The sequence below is a fragment of the Pelophylax lessonae genome, assembly GCF_965119305.1.
Source record: "Pelophylax lessonae genome assembly, chromosome: 6".
Classification (NCBI taxonomy): Eukaryota; Metazoa; Chordata; class Amphibia; order Anura; family Ranidae; genus Pelophylax; species Pelophylax lessonae.
Genome location: NC_138773.1, coordinates 289953338 through 289972263, shown reverse-complemented (window position 1 = coordinate 289972263; position 18926 = coordinate 289953338). Strand labels below are relative to the sequence as shown.

General features: G+C 39.3%; 1 protein-coding gene across 6 annotated transcripts in view; it reads right to left on the bottom strand.

The window, feature by feature from the left end:
- The window catches only part of LRP1B (LDL receptor related protein 1B), a 2177452-nt gene that overhangs the window by 279222 nt on the left and 1879304 nt on the right, over window positions 1–18926 (bottom strand). For 4 of the 6 annotated variants that reach the window (XM_082262163.1, XM_082262161.1, XM_082262165.1 and 1 more), the window contains 3 exons: window positions 18537–18680; window positions 17528–17709; window positions 10500–10699 (listed from right to left, as the gene is read on the bottom strand). In XM_082262163.1, the coding sequence (XP_082118289.1) occupies window positions 10500–10699; window positions 17528–17709; window positions 18537–18680 (526 nt within the window). The remainder of the gene's footprint in view (window positions 1–10499; window positions 10700–17527; window positions 17710–18536; window positions 18681–18926) is intronic. The other 2 variants (XM_082262162.1, XM_082262166.1) reach the window with 1 other exon arrangement.

Genomic DNA, 18926 nt, shown 5'->3' with positions numbered 1-18926 from the left:
GATACCAGCAAATCCGTATAAGCTAATATAATAACAACATGTTATGGTTTTACTGCTAAGCATATAAAATATATACAGTATATATATAAATACACCTTTACATAAACTGCACAAAATCAACAAACTGCTGAAAAAAATGCATATACAATGTACAGTATATATAAAAAAAATGAACTTACATACATTGCACAAACAAAATCTGCTTGCTAAAAAAAAAATAATAAAAACCCTCCTTGTCATTGGAGATTCTGTATGTAAATTAGTCACATACTGGATTTTAAGTCAATGACTTTTTGCTTCTCTGGTACTGGACTGTTCGGTATTATGTTAAGTGACTATAGGTCGAGGTTGAAAAGGGATTGACAGTGGCATTTAAATATGTTGGATATCATTAAACCAGCAGACTTATTTATTCAACCTTAAAACATAATCCGATTTTATTTTTTTAAAAAATGTAGTGTCTGTTTGACTTCTAAAAAGTTTTGTCAGGCACAACTGTTTTAGCAAGTGGTGTATATTCATTTATACTAGAAATGTCATTACTGAAACTTTTTTTCCAGGTTTATAACATTTGCAGCGTCTCAGCAGACTCTGTTCAATTCATTTAAAACATCTGCTTCAAATGCACCTCCGTTGTGTAAACAGGAGCTACTAGGACCAAGGGACCACAGACAAGAACATCCCTTGGTCCCATATGCTGACAGCCAATTGAAATTTTACTTAATTCAAATTAAATTGACAGCAGTAGCCTAACATAGTTACAAGTGTTACACATTGCTGCATATAATATGTTTGCAAATGTCTGTAGCGCACAGTGCTGGCTTAAAGCAAACCTTTCATGGAAAAAAAAAAAAAAAATGGAAACTATTGTTGCTGATCTCCTTCTAAAAAAATGCTGGTTGCCTGACTGTAGCTGGTACCAATAATAGGTCTCAGACCTGGAACATCCATGCTATAAATAAACATTTCAGACAAGGTGGAATTTATAATTTACATACTTGTTCCAGGTCAGGGATCCAAAATGCATAGCATTAGCCAGGCAGCTAATATTTTCAGGAAAGCCTCTAGTATTTTCTTTAAGGCCCCTTTCACACACGGAGTCCGGCAGGCGGACTCTGTTTTTCTTATCGATCCCACGCTGAGCAGGCGGATAGCAGCTGTGTCTCTGCGCTGTGTGCAGAGACACAGCTGTCAGATCCCCATTCTTCTTTATGGGGGAATCGGATGGGAACGGACCGTCTGTTCGTTCTCATCAGATCCGCGAGACGGATGGAAAATAGGGTTTCCATCCGTCTGGTTTTGACGGATCGGATCGGATGTCAGCGGACATGTCTCCACTGACATCCGATGCCCCATAGAGATGCATGGGACATCTGTTCAGATCCGCCAAAAAAACTGACAGGCGGATCTGAACGGACTCCGTGTGTGAAAGGGGCCTTAAACTGAACACCTAGCTAACAGCTGAATACAGATGTAATGCATATGATAGAGTTTTTTTTATTTTTTAAATATTTTTGCCTGTCATATGATTTGTATTTCATCCAGTCCAGAATGATACACAGTTCTGACAAACAGCAGAGCCCTGTCTGGCAGGACAGGAGACCTGATTTTTCCTTTGCTGCAGTTCGGCGACACAGGTCTTGTCCCTCTCCCTACTTGTGATTGGCCAGTGAAGGAGAAGCAGCAGACTAATAAGCTCATCTTTCTGTCACTCTGCTCTCTTCTCCTATCAGCATGCTTCTTGCACTTTGGCACAACTGATTGGCTCTTTGTGCTGCTTTTCCCCCTCACAGTCTGGGCTCTGCTGTACAATGACTGATATCAAGTCAAATTCAGGTACTGACACTGCTTAAATTTAATACTGTAATAATGAATACAGAGCTGTATTTATTTATTTGGTTTATTTATATCTGTCTGGAGCTCAGTTTTAAAGCCCAACACTAGTAAACATAAAAATGATGTGCCTGCACTGCAAAGGGTAACTGTTTAGTAGGGGAGAGTAAAAGCACTTATCTGATCCTCTGCTCGAGCGGCAATTCTCTCAATCCTCTGATGGTGGATTTTCCCTCAGCATCATCATGTTCAATGAAGGGCTTTAGACCTCATGGGGAGAAGACGCTTCGGGGACTAGCCTATGAGTGTGGAGTGTCTATCAGTGTGGAGGAGCAGAGGAGCAGGTAAGTAAATCTGCTTTTCTAAGTCTCCTAAACATAAACAAGCAATTAACCACTGCAATGCAGGCACTGCCCTCCTGCAAGGAATCATTTTAATGTTTTGAGTTGGGCTTTAAAGCGGAGTTCCGGCCTCGGAAACATTTTTTAGATAAAAATACCCCGGGACAGTCAGGGCTAGTGCATTTCAGAATGGATAGCCTCTGAACTGTGTCAGGTCGCACTTACCTTTTAGAAGAAATACTTACCTTGAAAATTCTTGTCCGGCGCTGCCATCTTAGAGTCAGGTGTGGGAAGATGAAGCCAGCGCGTCCTCTTCGGTGTCCTCTTCAGTCCCAGAATGCTCTTCACTTCCGGTGCAGGCGCGTCATCTCTGAACAGCTTCTGATGAGCGGGGCCGGTGTAGGTGCATTGATTCCTGGGAGCGATGACGTGCAGCTCCTAGGAGTCAATGCAAGCAGGAAGAGACGGCACGGGGCCGCGGCCGCAGAGGGAGAAAGTGAAAGAAAGGTAAGTATATTTTCTTCAGTAACCAGGTAAGTAATTGAAAATAGGTAATGCTCCCTGGCACCTAGATGGGACCTGGACGGGACACAGTTATTGCTCCCATTGGGGGTGTCCGAATCCAGGTTTCATCATGAACTAACCTCAGGGAAAGTTATGGGACGCATTTGTACCTTGCTGCTCCGGGTGGCGGCTTATTTGTCACACTGTTGCCTAATTGATCTGATGTTATTTATGATTAACTGCACTAGACAAATGTCTCTACTAACGTATGAACACTGCTATCTTGTCTTGTTTTTGCATTGTCCAACTGTTGGACACTTTGACTGTTTGTAAGCTTTTACTTACCTTGTTTGAAATTTAATAAAAACTAACTGAACGAAAAAAAAAATCGGGACTATCCATTTCTTTTTTAGGTGATGTTCAGCAAGCGGATGGCCCAAAGTGGTTTTTGAGGCGAGAACTCGGATTTAAGAAGAAAGGCATTAATTTAGCTATTTTAATAATGCTTTCTGGTCTTGGATAGAGCAGGGTAGTGTCAGTCTTTTTCTTTTCTTTTTTTTTTCCTCACTGTGGTTGGGGGGGGTTACGTTCCTGTCTAAGTGGCACAAAAGAGGGTAAGGTAATCTCCAAAAGTGTGTGTGTGGGGGGGGGGGGGTAAGCCTTTCATTGACAAACTGCCATCAGAACAAACAGGCATTACCACTGGAAGATGTGACATCTGTAAAAATTTGGATCCCCCATCCCTTTCTGCCAAGGTGACAATGAGGACACACAGACAGACAGCAATCAAACTGTAAACTGTCTTGGGTGTCCCATTTATATTATATGTTTTTAAAAAATTGTTTCTGCAGTTATTTGCCCGCAAAAGCAAAGTAGTATTCCAGTTCTGAGAAGGGAAATAGAATAAGAAGTCTTATGGATATTCCCCCGAGGACCCCGACACATTTCGTTAGAAATATTTAAAGAAGAATTCCAGATATGGATATTTTTTACACAGGTATATTGGTCCAGCTTGGACCAATGTAACTATGTACAGTTTACATCATACCTGTGGGATACCTCTACAATCTGGAAATCACTGTATTAGATATTGCTACTACAATGATCTCCACTAGCTTCTGGATCTTGTGTAGAGTGGCTGCCCTGCTGCATTGTGATCACAGGAGATTGACAACTCAACAAGGAAGATCACTATACACTCTTTCAATGAATGCAACGGGTTATCCGATTGGATGAGGTGGAGAGGTGAGGTGATGATCTCACTCTCTCCACCTTGTTCAATCAGAGGATGCTTTGAATTGATCGAGAAAATGCAAAGCAATCCCCGAACGATGCCCCTACTAAGCTGACAAACAAATAAGAAAAAAGAAGCAAGGGAAGCACTCCCCTTGTGTAAAACTTTCTTATATTGAAGACACAACATAAAAGAAATCCAATGCACTCACATTTTCCCAATGTTCACAAGCCTGTCACAAAGCTTGTGATCTGTGTAATACTGATCCATCCATCCCTGCCAAGTAACTGCCGCCTAATCTTCAAAGTACAGACTGAGAAGACTGAGCAGGAGTGTATCCACAAGGGAAGAAAGAGAACAATAGCCACATGCTTAAAGAAGGAGGCCAAAACCTCCAAAATGCGCTGCAGTATACACGCCAACCCTAGGCACCTCGGGTTCACCTTCCCCTAGCCTGCACATGCGGTGACTCTGTGCTGCTAGCTGGTCTGGCATTCACCAGTGTCAGTGATCTGACAGCTCAATGACCACCACTTCAGCCAGCGGCTCTTGTTGCCTTCCTTTCTTCTCTCTGGATACACTCCAGCTCAGTCTTCTCAGTCTGCACTTGAAGGATTAGATGGCAGACACTTAGCAGGGATGGATGGATCGGTATTACACAGATCACAAGCTTTGTGACAGTAGTGTGTATTGGAAAAATGTGAGTGTATTGGATTTCTTTTATGTTGTGTCCTCAATAAAAGAAGGTTTTACACCAGGGGAGCGCTTCCCTTGTTTTTTCCTATTTCCTTGCTTAAGATACAAATTACTTTACAGACCTTGTTGGCAATTTGGGTATAGCAGCTGAACCTGTTGGACCTCATTACAACAGTGAATGGATGGAATGTCTCATTAGCACAGGAGAATATCTCTTTTCTCTGCGAATTGGCAACCTTCTGTGTTCACAATGCAGCAGGACAGCAATTCGGTATGGGACCCAGAAGCTAGTGAAGACTACTGCAGTAACAATGTCTACTACAGAGATTTCCAGCATCTAGAAGGATCCCACATTTATGGTATATGCATATTTACATTGGTCCGAGCTAGAGAAATGTAACCATGTAAAAATATCAATACCTGGAATTCTTCTTTATTCACACATAAGACTTGCTCCTTACATACATATCACATGTATCAATATAACAATCACAAAAGCCAACTGGGAATATAACAATCACAAAAGCCAACTGGGGGTCAGAATGTTTGATGTTCTACAACTGGCTCTAGATGTTTGCACAGACATTCGTTACTGCTCCTTCTCATCTAGATCAATGTTGGGACTGCCTGTTTGACACTCTAAATGGCTGTTGTGGTATTACATTAATGTTGTAGTTCTGTGGAATTTACACGTTTACAGCTGACAAGCAATTCTACAAGTGGATTGGAAAATCAATCAATACCTATGGATTATGCCCTCTCGCGCTAATGATGTGGTGCTGATACATCTGGGAGCAAATTGTATATTTCAAGACATTGAGCAAAGTACTTATGGAAGATTGACATGCTTGTATATTTGAGGATAAGGCTTCATACAACACAAGTGCAGAGAAGGGAAACCAGACTGATAAGAGACACGGAGTGGCTCCATAATGAGGAAAGATTAGCTGAACTGAATTTATTCTCTCTTGAGAAGAGGAGATTAAGGGGGGGGTGTATGATCACAATGTATAAATACATAAGTGGTCCATATAGTGAACTTGGTGCTAAGTTATTCACTTTAAGGTCATTACAGAGGGTAAAGGGGCACGTTTAACATCTGGAGGAAAAAGTGATTTAATCCACATATATGGAAAGGCTTCTCAACAATAAGAACCGTGACCATGTAGGAAAGACTCCTTCAAGAACTAGTTCTTGCCAGCTTAGTAGATTCCTAAATTCACAAAATAAAACTGAATACCAACATTTGTAGGTAATAACACCAGATTGTTGATCCAAGGAACATCTGATTGCCTTCTGAGGGATCAGGAAGGAATTCATTTTTCTCCCACTAGAGCAAATTGAACCATGGCTTATAGGAGTTTTATTTTTTTTGCCTTCCTTTCGACCAGCTGTTGGTATAGGATTCTGTAGCTGGAGGTTTCTATGTATGTTTTCTATTTTGTTTTATTCCGTTGAACTAGATGGACTTTTCTTTTTAACCTGGCTATTTCTGTATCTATGTTTAGAGGGGACGAGTGTATGTGTACCTATATGCAAGGATGCACCTGCATATAACAGGCTATTTGTCCTCTTTATCATTATCACTAAGAGTGCAAGTGAAAATCCCACCATTTGGGTTAACACCCAAACAGGAATAGAGGGCAAATCTTCCAATGAGGATACTAGTTCTAGTTACAACCAAGGATTCCCTCACTTTGGTTGGATTTTCTTTCACTTACTATTTTGGGTATGGGGCAGGGATATGAGCCTCATCTATCCAGAAAGTGTTGCATTTTGTTTCACTTTAACTTTCCATATTTCATATTCTACTATAACTTTTTTTGTTTAATGTTAAACCCAATTAATTACACTAGAGCTGGCCAATTTGCTGACTTCTTGTAGCTGAACCCTACAGCGGTTCACCAAAATGCATTTTTCTGTGTCAAATATTTTATTGTCTTTTTCAAGAGAAAAACTTAACAGAAATAGTGCCTATGCAGGGGATGTACAAAATATGCGTGAATACAAAATTACTAAGTAAAATACCAGTTTTCGTCAGATACAACAAACATGAACAAGATTGTTGAAGATTACCTAAGAAAACAATATGTGAGCATCACATGTAAATGTATACAGTCATAAACTTGAATAAGACTCCTAGTTTGGTTATTTCAAAAGATATGGACACATGAGATTGATAAAGAAATCACAGGAGGTAATGCTATTAATAAATGTGAAAAAAAGGGAAAGAAAAAGGGAATAGGGGAAAGAAAAAAGGGGGAAGGAAATGGGGGGGAGGGAAAGGGGAAGAACAGAGGGGAGGGAGGGAGGGGGGGAGAGGGAGAGAGGGAGGAAAGGACACACAAGGAAAGAGGGGCAGGGAGAAACAAGAACACAAGGAGGATGAATGGAGGGAAAAGCAGTTGATGAAATGGAGAAGCAGGAAAAGTCAAATAGTAATTGAGGGCTGATGGGATTTTTTAGGTACCATATAGGAAAATGAAAGAATGTTATATTAAAATGCAAAGTATTTATTGGTACATATTAAAAACAAAGAGAACAAGGCAAGTAAGCATATTCATTGGTATACAAACATATATGAAAAACTGGATGTGTGGAAAGAACATGTAGGCATAAGGCAATAATATACAGTTGATTAGATCCAATGAGGAACATCAGACAAATCCCAACATGTTTCTCGGGCACTGGGGGTCCGCTTCTTCAGGGGGATAGAGCACATAAAATATAGAATGCCTTGAAAGCATTCTATATTTTATGTGCTCTATCCCCCTGAAGAAGCGGACCCCCAGTGCCTGAGAAACATGTTGGGATTTGTCTGATGTTTCTCATTGGATCTAATCAATTGTATATTATTACCTTATGCCTACATGTTCTTTCCACACATCCAGTTTTTCATATATGTTTGTATACCAATGAATATGCTTACTTGCCTTGTTCTCTTTGTTTTTAATATGTACCAATAAATACTTTGCATTTTAATATAACATTCTTTCATTTTCCTATATGGTACCTAAAAAATCCCATCAGCCCTCAATTACTCTTGGACTTTTCCTGCTTCTCCATTTCATCAACTGCTTTTCCCTCCATTCATCCTCCTTGTTTTCTTGTTTCTCCCTTGTTTCTCCCTTTCCTTGTGTGTCCTTTCCTCCCTCCCTCCCTCCCCTCTGTTCTTCCCCTTTCCCTCCCCCCCCCCATTTCCTTCCCCCTTTTTTTCTTTCCCCTATTCCCATTTTCTTTCCCTTTTTTTCATCCTTGACATTCTCTTCTTTCCATCCGGGCCCCCGCCTTTGCACCTTAGGCCTATGCCGTGGATGTTTTCTGGGAATATTTCCCATACCTTATAGTATACATTTTAGGGATGTGGTACCCCTTTTTCTAACTTTATTACAAACATAACATTTTTCTATTAATAAATGTATATCATGATATAGTAGAAGTAGATCTGGAATGCTCAGAGAATATGGGGTCAGTTTACTAAAAGTGCATAGTGCAAAATCTGGTGCAGCTGTGCATGGTAGCCAATCAGCCTCTTATTTCAGCTTGTTCAATTAAGCTTTGACAAAAACTGAAAGCTGATTGGTTTCTATGCAGAATTGCACCAGATTTTGCACTTTCCAGTGTTAGTAAATAAAACCCTATGTATATGGTATAAATAATTCAGCCTTAGGTGGTACCATACACCTCATTTGCTACATACATTTTATCCTAATTCTACTGACCGCAGTTGGAGATGCCAGGGGGGAAGGAGAACGCTGCTCCATATCTTTTGGCCTTGCCCTAAGCTTGAATATTACTGGAAGTAGATCCGGAAGATTATCCAAAAATTCACTGATTACGTGATTCCAGGTGATCCAGCTTTTTTCTTATTTAATGTTTCGGCCATCCCGGCGAAAATTTATAAAAAAAATCAATAGTAAGTCACCTGTTCAATGCCACATAACCTTGCATTCCTCTGAATTGGAAAAACCCACAACCACCAACTATCAGTTGCTGACTCCATAAATTGGAGGAAATTAAAAAGATGGAAGACTTAATACTTTCAGCACAGCATAAACATGAAAAGTATTCCAAGATCTGGAGACTATGGAATATGTTTGTCTTTTCTGAAGAAGGAAAGGCTCTTTTGGGTCCATAATTTGCCCAGCAGGCAAAACTTCCTGAATGCCCATATTGTGACGAACCATTATATCACCCTAAACTTCCCTTATCCCCTCACCCCTTTTCTCTCTCTCCCTTTCCCATCTTTTGGCTTTTCTTGTCTTCTTCTTAATTCTTTGGTTTTATATAAAATAGAAAAAGGGAGTGGGCAGCTCCATTCCTCCCTTTATGTAGTTTGTTTCTAAAGCCCCGTACACATGCAAAGAATAATCGGCAGGGAATTTTCGTCCGACGACCGATCTGCCGATTTTCAGCTTGTTAGTATGATGCTTCCGACAACCGACTCCAACTTTTTGGCCAAAAAAAATCTGGTGTGCAGGCTATTTTCGCGCAGTCAGTACAGATTTCGACAGGGAAAAATCTAATGAGCAAGTCTGGGCATGCTCAGAGAAGAAAGAACACAAAGAAAGCAAACCAACACATGACATCACTTCTGAAGTAGAATTCTGTCGGGCGAGAAAATTCGTTTGCAGTCTAGGCTCATTCCAACCAACAAAACCTGGACAAAAGACGGACGATCGGTCGGCCAATAATCGTTGCATGTGTACTAGGCTTTAGGCTATGTGCAGAAAGGATAAATCCATGCTTGAATTATCCTCTATAATGATTTATTGATGTTTATGTAATCTCAACACTGGTTTACTGATTAGACCTTATATGCTTTGCAAATGGATATGCTGATGTCATATATTATTGATGTAATGCTCTGGATCTACCTTTTCCTGGTTTTCCTGGTTTAAATAAAGTATTTGAAAAAAAAAAAAAAAACAGCCTTGAGAGAATACACCAGGGATGATAAAAGAAAAAAGGGTGGACAGGGAGGTCTTGCAGTAATAGGGGAAAAAAAAAAAAAGGAAAAAGGGGGCGGGGGGGGGGGGGGACAGGCGGGGAGGTGGTATAGAAGGGAAGGAGGAAGGGTATGGGTGGGAAGATAGTAAAAAAAAAAAAAGAATGTGGGGAAAGGGGGGAAAGGAGGGAAAGAGAGTCTAGAAATATTGCAAGTTTTAGAGTTTAGATTGATAAAGGTTTTTGATCAAAAGATGGAGGCAGGAAATGTGTGGTCTGGGGATCCCAGATTTTCGCAAATTTAAGAAGGTTGTTCATACAGCATGCAAAGGCGCACTCATGATTTAAAGGCTTCTACAAAGAATCTTGGTGATCTCCTTTGCAAAAGGTTTGTTTTTCTGATGTGAAGACATAGAAAAGGCTGCTTTCAGACTGATGCGGTGCGGTTTGACCACAACACGGGTGCAGCACAGCTTACCCACGTGGTTAGAAACAGATTAGCGATGCTTTCCCATACAGTTATATTGTGTCCCGCGGTGCTCTGAAAGTGCACCAAAACTCCTGCATGCTACATCTTTGGTGCGCTTTCAGAAAGCACCCGCACTGCATCAGTCTGAAAGCAGCCTTAGTAAACGGAATTTGATTTTACATCAAAATGTATTTTCCACATCTCTATTTTACACTAAAATGTATTTTTCACATTACTTTAAATTAAGTAAATAATGAGGACCTGACCTAGAGCAACCAATGTTCATTGTAAGATCCAAGGAGAATTCAAATTGGTTTCTAAGATAACTGCGCTTTCATTATAAAAGAAACTATTTAACGTTGCCACCTTGACCGACCATTTTTATGTACCATAAACATACAGTATATACCCTCAAACTTTTTGCAAATGCTGGCTAAAACTCAACTCAATTTTCTCGTTAAAGCGCTCGACTTACCTTTGTGGCGATGAAACCCATTCATGTCAGAGAATTCAATATGATTCTCATCGGCCCAGTAGATCCGCTTGTTGACATAATCTATTGTCAGGGCTGTCGGCCTAGAAATCATCGTTTCTATGACAACGCTTTGGTTGGTTCCATCCATCCCAATACGCCCCACGTGTGGATATTCACAGCAGTCTATCCAGTACAGATACCTGGGCAGGATTAATAAACACAACCATGTTTACATGAGCACTGCATTCTACACGGAGCACACAGCACGCACCTACTAGTAGGAAGCAGAATCTGAAATTCTCATCTGATTTTTTTGCAAACTCATTCTAACCAGCAGGCTCCATTCACAATATGGTTAAAGGTTATTTCTAAAGATATTTTGAGTGTTCAGTATTATTTAATATACAAACATACACATTAAAAATATGCCAAAAAAATATATTTTAAGGGGCTCTGTGACTTCAATAAGGCATATACTTTAAAGGTTAAGTTCAACTTTTATTAAAAAAAAAAATAATAAAAATAATAACAATAATTGCACATCTTTTTTGGAGGTAAAAAAATGTGCATTTAATATTCTTTTACTCTAAAGCCTATAGGGCATTGCACCCATGATCAGCAGATTGTGGATGCAATGCCAAGCTCTCAATAAGCTGTCTGCCCGTACCTCCCATACTGCAGATACACTATATTACCAAAAGTATTGGGATGGCTGCCTTTACACGCACATTATCTTTAATGGCATCCCAGTCTTAGTCTGCAGGGTTCAATATTGAGTTGGCCCACCCTTTGCAGCTATAACAGCTTCAACTCTTCTGGAAAAGCTGTCCACAAAGTTTAGGAGTGTGTCTATGGGAATGTCTTACCATCCTTCCAGAAGTACATTTGTTAGGCCAGGCATTGATGTTGGAAGGGAAAGCCTGACTCGCAGTCTCCGCTCTAATTCATCTCAGGTCAGGACTCTGTGCAGGCCAGTCAAGTTCCCCCCCCCCCCAAACTTGCTTACCCATGTCTTTATGGACCTGACAGTGGTAACAAGGAAAAGATCCCCCCACCCGCTGTCACAGCTCATTCACTAAGCTCTGGGGCAATTTTCCTTGCAAAGTGCAACTTCCCCTGCAAAGTAAACAGTAATTTTGCCTTGTATTTGATATGATGTGAGACTTTAGTAACCACTTGACCTCCGGAAGATTTACCCCTATTTCATAACAGGCCATTTTTTGTTTTTTTAACTGACAATTAAGCGGTCATGCAACGCTGTAACCAAATAAAATGTAGTCCTTTTTTCACAAATAGAACTTTCTTTTGGTTGTATTTTATTACCACTGCAGTTTTTTTTTCCTTTTTTTGCACTATAAACAAAAAAAGGCCGACAATAAAAAAACACAATAAGTTTACACTTTCTTCTCCTCCTGGGACACTTGCACCTTAGAAAATGACTACATCATGCACCAGGCAGCATCAGATCTCTTTGGGACTGCTAGCTATCCTATTACCAATTACTCAACAGAGATCCGCAACTTTTCTTCCATGTGTGTTTCTACGGTCAAGGGAAGTACTCCCACAGCTCACGCTGCAGATGCCCCCTGGCGGCTCTCATTTTATACAAACACATATTGAACCCTGAGCTCAATTGTGAGCATACTAAGATTTGCATCTGCTCCTGAGGAAGTGGAATATACTCCATGAAACGCGTCCTGTAATAGAATCATGCATTTTTATTGTTTGATCATCTATACAAAATTTTGCTTATTGGAGACCAATGCTACAAATGTAGATTGATACTTTTTAACATGATCAGCTCCCAATTCCATTCCCATGATTTAAGTGTGTTTTGATCTAGCTGAATTATAATGAATATGTTTATTACTAGAATAAATTATTGTATTCACAGACACATAATTGCTAATGAGACTCTGTAACAGTAAAATGTGTTTCCAACATTACTTTTTATTATTGTATCACGTTTCAATTGTGTATACAAATGAACCATATATTGTACCTATATATATATATATATATATATATATATATATATATATATATATATATATATATATATTTACCAATCGCTAACTGTAGATTATGCACCTCACCCAGTCCTAAACTCCTTTTTTTTTTGCACATATGCATAGGGATGGAGGCACTTAGTTATATTTACTATATGCCTCTTTTAAAGTCCCAAACCTTCTCTTTTTTAATTCTGCCTGCGATCCGGAATGCCAAGATGTGAACGGAGCCTAAGTGGGTACATTTTACCATTTGGATTTGCAAGTGGCATGCTAGTTGTTTTCTTCTAAGTATTATACTGCTGCCTGACTCCCCACTAGGGAGATTTGCTCTCTCTATTTGTCCCTATGGCCATGAAGACGCCAATGGTGAAAACAAAAGCTGAGAAGTTTACCTTTTCCCTACTCTATAAAATAGGGTGTCTGTAGATATACTTAAAGTGTAACTCCACTTTTGTTGAGAAAAAAAAAATTCCCCTCTGGGTGATCTCCGTATATTGCAGGGATTTTATCAAACTTTGTTGCAGATTCCTACCTTTTATTATTCTGAAGAAATCATTGTTTGTTCCTCTGTGCTGAGTGGGTCAAATGGGAGTGGTTTCATAATTATCTATCAGCTGTGCAGCTGCAGGGCACTAATGAGGAAATCTGCTGGGCCTGCATCCCTTTAGATGTGTTCCTATTGGGAGTATCTCACCAAAAATGAAATTTTTGTTGCAGGGGATGCCTGAAATCTGACTTGTATCTTAGGCAGACTTCTGGGAAAATTGGTGAGCCAATCACACAAGCAGGAAATTATGTTTCTGGGGTGTGGTCAGTATACATTCTGTGTACAGAACAGCTCAAGGTGGCCATATTGTATTGCATTTTCATAAAATTACAACAGTTGCAGATTGAAAAGGAAAGGTAATTTTTAATAACATTCAATTAGAATATGATTTGTGTCGCAATTGTATACGCTATATTGTTTTTTTTTCTTTAATTGCTGAGTTTTTTCCCCATGAAAGTGGAGTTACCTTTTAAAGTAAGGAAAAAAACTAGAAAAAAAGATGTGATGGCGGGTATACAAAAGTGCTCACAGGTCCTTATCTGATAAAGGATAGGGCTTGCTAAAGCAAAGTATTATACTCTGGTTTAAATTTTTTTTCTTTCTTTTCTATTTCTTAAATGTCATATGCATTGTTGGTTCGCTTCTATGTCCTTTGCAGTTTATCTTTTCTTACGTCCTTGCTTCAAATGCTCTTTATTGTGTAATACACTTCCTTTGTAATGTAATACCAAAATGTAGCATGTAAATATTAAAGCAATAAACATTTATACATGATAGATAAGCTTGTCTAATTTCTTTTTTTGCTCATTCTTTTATTTATAAGGGTCGATTTTCTATAGGAGTGAAAAGTTCACTTAGCCAATAACCCCTTACTTACCCCAACTACTCAATCACAAATCGGAGAGCTACAAAACAAAAACAAAAAACTTCCCTTGCATATGATTGGATGATTGAAGTGTATATAATACCAGCAGGCTAGGTGAACGGTCTACCGCATTAGGTAATCAACCCAACAGTGTCTACAGGAATAGGAAAAAAAGTTAATGTTCCAGCGCAATGGATGTTCTGCTTTACAAGCTCAAAAGCCCATTTTGGTAATCTAAATCTAGATATGTTTACCAATCTAGCAAACAGAAACCGTTTGTTAAGGAAAAAGAGCAAGCCCAGTTTGATATTGATGGAAATGGATATTTCACAGTCTAAGCCCCATGGTGTGGAAGAAGGTTTAAATTGAGTCTGCTGTGCCACTTTCCATTCATGTCCAAATTTGGTTCAGTAAGTGCAGTTCTAAACGCATGATCTGCAGCAGGAAAAGTGGATTATAGGTGACACCTCATTGCCAGGTCATTAACCTCTGCAGTTCCCTGAGCTAAAAAAAGACCAGGAGACATTCTGCAGGAATTCTGTATGTGATCGGCCTGTGCATTAAGGAATACTCTATGTGGAGGCACTAAATATTTAAGATCTACAGTCAAGGTAAAGTCATAGCGGTATATATATGTGTAGCGTATAGCGTGCAAAATCTAGCCCAGCTCTGCACAGATACCAGTCCGCTTCCAGGTTTTTTTTTTAAGGTTAATTGAACAAGCTTAAGTTAGAAGCTCATTGGTTATCGTACATAGCTGCACCAGATTTTGCACTCTCCAGTTTTAGCAAATCAACCCCATAATGTCCTGGTATGTGTACTTTGAATTTGTATTTGATGGGGGGCTACAGCAATGCTCTGTGCGGCATTATACATAAGGAAAGTCTGAAAAACCAATATGTAAACCCGAAATTCCTCTGGGTAACCCCCAACCCTAAATTAGCCCCTAACAGGGGCGTACCTAAAGGGGCGCAATTGTGACCCGGCCCCATGCTCCAGGGGGCCCGTGCGCCCCCCCTGTACACCTAGGTAGGAGGAGAAGCTGCATACAGAGGAACTGATCTCCATTTTCCTCCCGCTTCTTCTCCTCTTCCTCTCTCACAGGCATTCAGTTGCTTTAGTAGAAAAATTGAGTGATAAGTTCCTCTGTATGCAGATTCCCCGCCGCTCCTCCTATCTAGCTTCTTTCTGCTGCCAGCCTATGTGCTCTCTCCTTGCCCCCCCCCCCCCCTTATCCCCATCCCCTGCAGCTTTGCCAGCTTTCCCCGTTCCCTCTTCCACTGGCTGCTGCGGGGGATGCTGTCAGGATGGAGAGCGGGGAAGGGGCTGGTTAATATGTTTATTTACTGCCCCCTTGCTTGTCTTATTGAATAGAGTCAGTGATCTGTACTGATCATTGACTCTGTTCATTCATAACTGAGGCATAGTAAACTATGTTTATTATGGCTCAGCTTGTGAATAAACTGGAAGTTCTGTGTTCTGTTCTGTGCAGCTAATGCTGCAGAGGATATTGAGGGCTGTGACCTCAATCTCCTTTCTCCATCTCAAAGGTGAAACATCAGAGGTCTGTAAAATACAATAATGTTATACAAAAAAATGGTCAAAAAAAAAAAACAATAAAAAAATAAAAACTGCAGGGCCAGGGGTCAGGAGGGCCCTTCATGGTTTCTTGCACTGGGGTCCTAAAGGTTCTAGTTTCACCACTGGTCACGAATGTCCATAATACCTTTTAATATTTTAAAATGAATAGACACTAATAGGAAATCTATATTATGACCATACATTACTGTCCATATACAATAAAAGAACAATAATTTGAAAGATATACATTATGTCTGTCAGAAACATTCAATCAACCAGTGTGGGCATATGGACATATCACAGTACATGTGTGTGCATACCCAACATTTATGCTGGTGCCCAAAGGCTTGTTTAGAGCTTAGCTCTGCCTGAAGAGATTACTTGGTGGTCCTAAGCATATGCCTGAAACCAGAGACCTGATGTGCATTTCTGTCTTCCTCTTACTGACTTCGATTACCATGTAACCGGTTCTTGACCTGGTATTCCATACATAATCCTACACCAGTCAGCTGACTACTCCAGTAAATCCACAAGGTTCCAGTTGTTCATGAATGAGAAGTGGCACTCATGTCAATACTAGTCCTTACACTTTCTGTTAGCACTTCTAGAGGTTGTGGACAAGAGGTGCAATAGAATCCCATATGAACATGCAGACTTTTCACTCAAAAGCTAAACTTGACTGTACTCCCTCCTACCTCCCAGGCCTGTTTTTTTCAGTGAAGCTTCCTTGTTGGTCAGTGAGACCATCTATCACAATAAATTTGGGTGCATTAAGATTTGCCTATAACCTTAGCTATCTGTATATTTAAATCAGTTGATGAATTAGATCTGATATTTTTACTAAAGGTAACCTCTTCCTTTGCATTTTTTTCACCATGGGCTAAGTTGGAATTATTTAATTTTAATTTTAATTTTATTTTTGTTAATTAAAACATAAAGGTTCCACAAATATCTGCAAATTATTTAAAAATGTATATACCATATAAAACGTATAATTTAAAGGGACACCTTACCCTAAAACCTATTGATCTTCTAAGTAATGTAGTTTCCTGGTTTCAATTTTAAAGGATTATTGTTCAGATTATGGGTAGAGGTCTCTTTACCTCCTTTCTTTCTTGTCTGATAGATTCATCAGTTTTGTCCCTCCCATTGTCTGAACCAATACAATGACTTGGACTGTGCAACCTGGGTTTTAACTTGGGCACAGAAGCCCTTCAAGCCCAACCATTAATCTTTTTTTTTTTTAATAACCATAAATAAATAGCCATACCACCCTAAATAATGCAACTACCAGGAGGGGTCTTAGGGTGACCACTAGCTTAATGGCTTGAATAAATTCCAATCTTGTCCCCAGATGCTGCCAACTTATTTGAGAACAATTCCACACTAAATACTTCTTACTTCCTTATAGTCTAACCATCAACAACAAGCCAAAGGAAAGTTCCATAGTGGCAGATGGGTCCCTATTTTGTGGCTATCCAAACTCTTCCACAGATCCCCAAGGTTCAAGCTGCTGTAAAGCTCATATCGTCATCTGATCCTTAATATTTAGCAATAAAAGAGGACAAAAACTTACAGTATCTTTTGACCTTTCTCAAATAACCTCACATCAGCCCACAGTTCCTATACCAGCAGTTCCTACCTTGCCATATAATCATAAACCACAGTAAGACCCCCTCTAAAATGTTACCTCTCTACAGGTCAACCTTTCCTGTGCCTCTTTGTCATCCTATACCCTTAGTCATGTAACCCCTCTGTCTATTTATTTCATTTTTTCTTTGGGTCTAGCTTTAGTTGTATTAAACATCAAAATAAAACCAGTTGGAGTTATACTTTATCACCCGAATAGTCTATATATGTGACATTATTGTAGGTAAAACATAAACATATTGGAAATGGCAAATCTTTAGACATTCTAAACTGACACTTGTGGAAACAAGCACAACCTAATAAATTAAGCAAAAATTGTTCAGATGGGTAAAATGTGTGCACTTCTGTGCAACAATTACTGATAATTCCATACCTGCTCTGTGGGTCCAGGGACAGATCTCTCAGGAATTTAACCTTTTTGCTAACTAGGATGGTAGGGTACAAGCCAGTCAGCTTGGACACTTCAATGACCCTCTTCTCTGTGTCAAACCAGTAAAGGTTCTTTCCAATCCAATCCACAGCTAGGGCATTGGGTATGGCTGTGTTATGTACAACCTAGAGGAGGTAAACAAGAAGAGCATGGTCAGTGTAAGCTGCAACAATAGGGAAGGGTTCAACCTGTCAATTTATTGTTTGCTGTCTCTGTTCCAGTGGACATATTTTTCTTTATTACGTGTCCCAAAGACATAACATGAAGGAAATGCCTCTCTTCGTTGTCACTGGAACAAGTGTCCCTATTGGAAAATGTTCCCTCTAGGTGGTGAAAACTATAAAATGTTGGGTTTCCCGTAATTGAAGTGAAATTATAAGCACACAAACACCCATCTTTGTATCTATTTTATCCTTTACAATGTAAAACAATGTATATTAATATTTTGAACTCTAGTCTCCGTTTCACTTTTAGCATTGTATCTTTACAGAAAGATGCCTGTTGCTTTCAGAACTGAAATAATCACAGCAGTAATTCCTCTTGTGGAAGGGTCACCACCAAAATGTAACCAGGCAAAGGGAGCGGCAAAGCAGGAAGTTCCTGCTTTGCTATATCTAACCCATAGGACTGTGAAACTCTTGTCATATGAGTAAAACACACACACAGGTTTTATATTTATATATATATATATATGTATATATATATATATATATATATATATATATATATATATATATATATATATATATAAACCTATATTGTCAAAAGTATTGGGACGCCAATATTGAACCCTCCAGACTAAGACTGGGATGCCATTAAAGTTAATGTGCGTGTAAAGGCAATAAAGTGTGTGTGTGTATATATATATATATATAACAGATATATCAAAAACTATAAATTATTAGCTTCAAAAAATAAAACTGACCCAAAACCATTGTAGTAATTATCTTACCTTTACATCACTCCCGTTGATGAACATCCGATTAACGCGGCTTCCATTGGATCTGCTGGAATCAATCCAATACACAACCTCTTCTCTGTAATCAAAGTCCATTGCAATTGCATTGTTTAATCCCTGACAAAGAATACAATCATTCTGATAATGTTGTTAAGCTGCCAATTACTGGAAGGGCACAGACATACAGATAGAACATGATAAGGAGCAGATATTACACATCACGAACGGACACATCCAAGGTCAATGGAATAAAATTAGGTCTTTACAATGTTACATATTTTTACATTAATCATTCTGAAAGAACATTTCAGTAAGGACTTTTTAAAAAAATATTACTACTATGATTATTTCCAGTTATGCAATTTTCTGGTACAGTAATTAATA